Source organism: Diaphorina citri, unplaced genomic scaffold, assembly GCF_000475195.1.
Source record: "Diaphorina citri unplaced genomic scaffold, Diaci psyllid genome assembly version 1.1 scaffold1483, whole genome shotgun sequence".
Lineage (NCBI taxonomy): Eukaryota > Metazoa > Arthropoda > Insecta > Hemiptera > Psyllidae > Diaphorina > Diaphorina citri.
In genome coordinates, this window is record NW_007378909.1 from 49192 (window position 1) to 56989 (window position 7798).

At 35.1% G+C, this 7798-nt stretch overlaps 1 protein-coding gene across 1 annotated transcript; it reads right to left on the bottom strand.

Annotated features, from left to right (window-relative positions):
- Positions 1-622: 622 nt before the first annotated feature.
- LOC103516077 (ubiquitin thioesterase otubain-like) lies at positions 623-5452 on the bottom strand. Its single transcript, XM_026828580.1, has 8 exons — positions 5198-5452; positions 3526-3598; positions 3255-3328; positions 2848-3049; positions 2727-2733; positions 1995-2277; positions 1111-1615; positions 623-1026 (listed from the first exon to the last, which is right to left on the bottom strand). The coding sequence occupies exons 2-7, from the start codon at positions 3569-3571 to the stop codon at positions 1415-1417; spliced, it is 813 nt and encodes a 270-aa protein (XP_026684381.1). The 5' UTR covers positions 3572-3598; positions 5198-5452; the 3' UTR covers positions 623-1026; positions 1111-1414.
- Between the last annotated feature and the right edge of the window lie 2346 nt (positions 5453-7798).

Here is a 7798-nt window from a genome sequence, read left to right on the forward strand (position 1 = left end):
AGGTAGTGTCGCATAATTTTGTGGGTTTTATTCTTATGAGGTTCCATGTCTTCAAAAAAGTAATTTTCGATATTCGGTTAGAATACTTACTATTCCCTCAATAAAGTACCAAAGTATATAATAAAGTAGAAGTAATAATAGAAATATTAGGGTTAGAAGAAGAAGTTTTTCAATCGTCTTCTCACCTTAATATTGTGATACTTGGCTTGGTAACCCGTTTTCATAGTTTAACAATATGTAGAAAGTTAAATGTAGATAACTAATTTATTTACCTATTATTGAAATGATAATAACTGAACCTATTACATATAATAAATCATAGTTTGTGTAATAAATTGTATAATGTACGAACTCATTTCTCATTTTATTTGTTTTGTCTTCTTCTTCTTTGCCTTTTCACCTTACCTAAACGATGAATACGATGATAGATAAAATAAATAAATAGTAATAATGCATAAATTGATTGATAATATTATTCATGTAATTCAAAAAAATAGTGAGAAGTTCATTAGAAAACATTAAAGTAATAACTAAAATTTAAATCTAACCTCGTAAAAATTCAACTCCTACCACACAACAGATCTTAGTACTAAGTAATAATTATGTATATTATTTAGCACAATAGGGCTTGTTTCCGGCACCTCAACTTGGATTATTTTGTTGATGAAAGTGCAAATAATGAAGCCTTGGTGTTTTGACATGTCGGGATATTGACCATTAAATGTTAGTAGGATGAGCCAATCCCAGGTTCTTGGAGTTTCAAGAGCTGAACTTGCTTTGAGTCAACACTTCACAAAGGTGCATTTGATTTGATACACATCACCACAACCACGCCAACACCGTCGTGGTGCAGTGATATATGTCCTGACATCTTCAAATGCCTTCTCGCCGTAGCACGTCCAACACTCGGCCGTATGTCGGTGCAGTTTTTTGTGTCCTTTTGTTTGTGTTAACAAAGGGACTATTTTTATTATTATTTTTAAACCATGTCTAAAAATCGATTGCATGTACATACTACATAGGTACCTATTGCTCTCTATACAATACAATCCTATTATTATTTTTAAACCATGTCTAAAAATCGATTGCATGTACATACTACATAGGTACCTATTGCTCTCTATACAATACAATCCATTGAAAGTCATACATAGTTCACACTACATAATAATATTAGAATGGATAGCTTTCTACTGAAATATCTAATTTGCAGTAACCAAGAAAAAAGTAGAGAGATTTTGTTTGAAACTGTTGAAAAGCAAGAAGTTGCAACTAATAAAAGAGTAAAAACAACACAAGTGTGGACATTGTTTTTGGAAGGTTTCCCTCAAACAATTCTGAACTTACAAGATAAAAAATTATAAAGATGAGTCACATAAAAGAGAAACACATTATCACAACGCAGTGTAGAGAATTAGAGAGGATAGAGAATATCATAGTGTCCGGGACGATACAAGAGATGAATCTGAGGGGGTTTGTCTTCAGGGAAGTCATGGGCGATGGCTTCAGTTGAGTCTCCACGGTCCATGTAACGTACTCTGACACCGACATCCAGAGCGGTGCTCAACGCTATGATGTGAATGTGGTCACTCTCCTTGAACATTGGTTCTACTTCCTGCAACACACAGGGGACAAAATAATGAAACACCTAGTCTATAATACAAGCAATAATTGGGAAGAATATTTTTTATTCTATAAAGAGGATACCAAGAGGTGCCACCTAGGCCAGAGAGCTTGCTCTGGGGTCTAATGAGGGATATTCAGGTACATAATTATGTTGTTGTACCCTACTTCCTGAGACGGACTTGACCATAGTCCCATTCAGGTACCCTCAAAAGAGCCAGTGTTATTGTCTGTGGCTTGACAGGGCTGGTTTTGTTTCAGTTTTAAGTCCTCCAGTGAGACCTAAAAACCAAACCCGTATCATTTTTATAGGTTTGGTTTTTCAGGCAACTAAGCTTCCAATGTTAGGCAAGCTGAATACCTTTACATACCTGACGACAGAATTCAAACACAGTTCTATTGCCCTCAATGAAGTTCTGATAAAAGTCTGCGTCCTGTTGTAGTTGACCACTGGCAATAAGTCGCAAGTACACCACAACATAGTCTGAGTAGTCTTTATTGTTGAAAACTTCCACTAGGGTGTCCTCATTTGTCTCTGGCTTGCTTATCAGGTTGACCACCTCCATGAATTGGTCATGAAAGTCTTCTAGGGTGAATTTTTGAAAGCCTAATTCCAGTAGCTTGTCTTTACTTTTCTCAGCTATCAGTCGAAAACTGGAGGGGGATAAAATGATGAAAAAATATAATTATGAGATTACAGTAAATATTAAACCAGAAATATTAAACCATGTATTCAATCAAGACCACCCGGATTCGACCTCCCAAGAAAAACATGGACTAGACTGAATAGAATTCGATCAAACTGTGGCAGATTTCAACCTCGTCAGAACATTCAGATATGCCATGTATTCATTCAAGACCACCCGGATTCGACCTCCCAAGAAAAACATGGACTAGACTGAATAGAATTCGATCAAACTGTGGCAGATGTGCCGATTCTTTATACAAATGGGGTATCTCCAACTCTCCAAACTGTGAATGTGGTGCTCCTAAACAAACAGTTCAGCACATTATTCAAGAATGTCCAAGAACATCATATCCAGGTCCAATGAAAGATTTCCTCACTGTCACAGAGCCTGCCATTTCATATATCAATAACTTACCTGTTGACTTATAACTACATACCTACATACCTGCTTGACCAAATCATGATTATTATAATATTTGACTAGGATTTATTTATTTTTATTTTATTATTTTTTTTTTTTTCCTAAATGTCTAGACACTCTAGGTGATATAAACTCTCCAACAAAGCAAATCCAAATGATCTAAAGAAACAATTTCCATCTGGACGGGTTCTACGTAGATTTGAATATTTGCGGGCTAGATCCTTCACTTTGCCTTTGTAGACCTCATCTCCTATGTATTGTTGTTCTAGCACCATGATGTCTTCTTTGTCTCCTACCAACATGATAGAGTCTGAAATCTGAAAAGAAGATACCATTATTATAAACTCTTTTTTTTTTGCCTAAAGCCAAAGTCCTACTACATAATATGTAGATACTCAATGGTACTCTTGTGTAGCCAATTCAATAATTGTTTCACATGGGAAGTAATTAATTAGGTACCTCAAAATTATGTATGATGGTTGATGGCTGACCATGGTGATGACTGTATAGGTAAGTACTTACCTCTTTTTCAATGTTTTTAGACTGCTGTAGAATGAGATCATCTTGATTTACTTGATTTGCATCCTCAGAGTAGCCTGTAATAGAAAATAGCAATAATCATTAAGGCATTTTTACATGCTAGATTTTCCAAAGCAAATAATATGATTCTAATGATGTTGGAAGAAAAATGATTTTTTTTTTTTTTTTTTTAATGAATTGTCATATAAATAATATTTGACTTGAACATTGAATCAATTGATTAATGATTAGAATAATAATTAACTCCACCTACCTTTGTCAAAGGAAGCTTGATCAGGTTCTATGTTATCATCTGCCATTATAATTTTATGATTTCACCTTCAACTCTGAAATGTGTGAAGAAAAATGTAAAATTGTTGTACTTCAACAGTATGAATACAAAGGATTTTTTTCTCCTTCTAACCATAAATAGAATAACAAAAGAGGGGAAATGTGTCCAGTTGAAAACAAGAAATGTATAAACAAACAACCTATCAGGTTCTAATAGTCCAAAATCACTTGCTGTTTGAATAGTTATAGATAGGTAAATACAAGCTCTGGCTGAGGGTGTGGTTATGTACTGGGTTGAGGTGAGCTCGGACAAGGTGAGATAGGATATTGTTTCTACAGTTTTGCATTGGAGTGGTAACTTGCATCGGAGTGTTGGGTATTTTTTCTAACCCTCTGTCCCGGCGGCAATGTTCAAAATTTATTTTTGTTTGCATTGTAATTTGCTTGTTTGTAATATCCAATATAAATGAAAAGTATAATATAAACGTGCAAACTTGAGATAAAAAGTAAAAAATGAATTCAGATTGTACAAGTTGCAGAAAAAAAATCAAAAATTTAAATTTCCCGCCAACTTTACACACTCATGAGTGCTGTGTTAAGGGAATGAGCTATCTCAACCCGGTACATAACCACACCCTGAGGGACATCAAACAGGGAGTACACCAACTTGGTCTGGCTGGGGGACTTTAACCAGGAGGATACCAGCCTGAAATTTACCTTTCTAAATATATAACAAAGGTTGAGTGCGAAGGGCATCCACTCTTACACTATTGTAGCCCAAAGCAAACACCCTAGGGCTGATTGAGAGCCTGACAAAAATCACAGACCCTGTCTGAACACAGGAAAGGGCAAAGAAAAAGATAGGTACTTGGGTAGGTACCTATAAGTATTTGTCATGTATTGATATACCTGGCCCAGAATAAGCTGTAGCTTTTAAGCTCTAGTATAGATACTCTACCATTGATTATAGTGAGTGGTAACTTGCATCGGAGTGTTGGGTATTTTTTCTAACCCTCTGTCCCGGCGGCAATGTTCAAAATTTATTTTTGTTTGCATTGTAATTTGCTTGTTTGTAATATCCAATATAAATGAAAAGTATAATATAAATGTGCAAACTTGAGATAAAAAGTAAAAAATGAATTCAGATTGTACAAGTTGCAGAAAAAAAATCAAAAATTTAAATTTCCCGCCAACTTTACACACTCATGAGTGCTGTGTTAAGGGAATGAGCTATCTCAACCCGGTACATAACCACACCCTGAGGGACATCAAACAGGGAGTACACCAACTTGGTCTGGCTGGGGGACTTTAACCAGGAGGATACCAGCCTGAAATTTACCTTTCTAAATATATAACAAAGGTTGAGTGCGAAGGGCATCCACTCTTACACTATTGTAGCCCAAAGCAAACACCCTAGGGCTGATTGAGAGCCTGACAAAAATCACAGACCCTGTCTGAACACAGGAAAGGGCAAAGAAAAAGATAGGTAAGTATTTGTCATGTATTGATATACCTGGCCCAGAATAAGCTGTAGCTTTTAAGCTCTAGTATAGATACTCTACCATTGATTATAGTGCACATACCAGTTCTCAGTTGAAAATGGAAATGGAATGAAATTTCCAATAAGGGCTGAGGGAAAATACAGAAAAACTTACCTAGTGCTAGTGCCCTTTTTAGAGACAAATGTCTAGAATGAGTAATGAGATGATTAATTGATAATGAACAGTTATTGGAGACGAAAATCGATGGTGGTAGACAGCTGGCGATATCGTTCCTCGTTTCCTTTTGCTGGGTGGTAATAACCACTTCGAAATTTAATAAATCAGATTAGGCTGATTAGGTAGGTACGTTCGGAATTTCGGATTAAAGAGGTTTAATGAAATTATGAAATATTGAAATCCACAAACACAAGCATAGCGGGATATTATAGGGTAAAATATACTGTAGGACTTGCATAACAGTACAAAGAATAAGTTCAGTTCCGAGAAGTTTCTTGAAAATCCTTTATTTAAGAAATAATCATAAAAGAAAGTCATCAAAATTACATTAGGATAAAGGAAATTTTCTGATTACATGCCCCTCTTGCCAGAGAGCGCTAGTGTCGCACACTCGAAAATTTGCCTCACTTTTATCATACGGGAAAGGCGGTGAGTTCGTCATCTATTCCTTCTACATCTATGGTGTGAACATCACCATCACAAAACTTCAGTGTTGTCAGATTGATGGAATAATAAAAAAATCCCCATAGATCCCTTTTCAGCTTGCCCGGGAATTTTTCTTGCATTGCACATTAGGGGAAAAATTAAGGGAAATCTGGTAACACTATTTTTCAAGGAGCTCAAAGTAGTTTTTTAAGGAGTTTTTTTTATGCAAAGGAGAAGTAGGGAATTTCGGCATTATGTAGATTTTTTAAAGGAAAAGAGATAATCTTTTTATGCCTGTGGATTTCATTATACTTGTGGATTTTAGCATCATGTTAAAGAAAAGTGTAGGGAAATTTGGCATTAGGTAGGTATGTTTGGAAAAAGTAGATGATTTTTGTATCATGTAAGGAGGTATTAGTTCAGAGTAGGGATGTTGCGATATATCGAAAACCGATATATATCGATATATTTTTCGTCGATATATCGATATATATCGATATATTTTTTTGGATAGTTCAGAGACAGATATTTTGAATCTACAGGTAATGGGGAAAGAATGTGAGAAAAGTTCTTGGGCCCTTGTCGTGTTGTGTGTAGTGTGATTATAGTGCACATACCAGTTCTCAGTTGAAAATGGAAATGGAATGAAATTTCCAATAAGGGCTGAGGGAAAATACAGAAAAACTTACCTAGTGCTAGTGCCCTTTTTAGAGACAAATGTCTAGAATGAGTAATGAGATGATTAATTGATAATGAACAGTTATTGGAGACGAAAATCGATGGTGGTAGACAGCTGGCGATATCGTTCCTCGTTTCCTTTTGCTGGGTGGTAATAACCACTTCGAAATTTAATAAATCAGATTAGGCTGATTAGGTAGGTACGTTCGGAATTTCGGATTAAAGAGGTTTAATGAAATTATGAAATATTGAAATCCACAAACACAAGCATAAAAAGAGAAAAAATATTAAAACAAAAATCTGGTGTGAACATCACCATCACAAAACTTCAGTGTTGTCAGATTGATGGAATAATAAAAAAATCCCCATAGATCCCTTTGAGAAAAAAAGAGAAAAAATATTAAAACAAAAATCTGGTGTGAACATCTTACTCTATAAACATTGAACATCACCATCACAAAACTTCAGTGTTGTCAGATTGATGGAATAATAAAAAAATCCCCATAGATCCCTTTTCAGCTTGCCCGGGAGTGAACATCACCATCACAAAACTTCAGTGTTGTCAGATTGATGGAATAATAAAAAAATCCCCATAGATCCCTTTTCAGCTTGCCAAAATCTGGTGTGAACATCACCATCACAAAACTTCAGTGTTGTCAGATTGATGGAATAATAAAAAAATCCCCATAGATCCCTTTTCAGCTTGCCCGGGAATTTTTCTTGCATTGCACATTAGGGGAAAAATTAAGGGAAATCTGGTAACACTATTTTTCAAGGAGCTCAAAGTAGTTTTTTAAGGAGTTTTTTTTATGCAAAGGAGAAGTAGGGAATTTCGGCATTATGTAGATTTTTTAAAGGAAAAGAGATAATCTTTTTATGCCTGTGGATTTCATTATACTTGTGGATTTTAGCATCATGTCTTATTACTCTCAAGTTTTAGACAAGGAGGATTCAGCTTTAACATGTTGCATGCCACATTCAATGTTGAAGCTGAGGCCATGTCTGCACTATAGAATCCATTCTGAGGCTTAGGTGAAGGGGCAAACAGCCTTAAAGGATGGGTAAAGCTCCTACAAGTCTACAAATAGTACAGACACTTTTTTTTTTTACTGAAGGGCCATTTCTAGAGATGGGTAGTACTTGGTATTTTCAAGAACCAGTAAAAGTAATTGATTACTTTTCGAGAACCAAGTATAAAATACTTGTTGTAATCCAATTGATGATTCTCATGAAAAATATAACTGTCCAAATGTATTTTTTTCGTAAAGATCGTCAAAAATAATAAATAATCCGAAAATGAAATCACAACATTGCAAAAATTTTAAATAAAAACTGGACACTACCTATTTAATGGGACAAGAGTGAAAGGAAAAATAAACAATAGAACAATAGATATTTACAATTTACAAAATTTAACTAGGAACATTTTGAAAT

Coding starts and splice junctions, on each gene's coding strand:
- LOC103516077 (XM_026828580.1), bottom strand. CDS start 3,571: ATGGCAGATGATAACATAGAACCTGATCAAGCTTCCTTTGACAAAG. Junction 3,329..3,525: donor TCAAGCTTCCTTTGACAAAG/GTAGGTGGAGTT, acceptor TTTCTATTACAG/GCTACTCTGAGGATGCAAAT. Junction 1,616..1,994: donor TGTTTGAATTCTGTCGTCAG/GTATGTAAAGGT, acceptor TGTGTGTTGCAG/GAAGTAGAACCAATGTTCAA.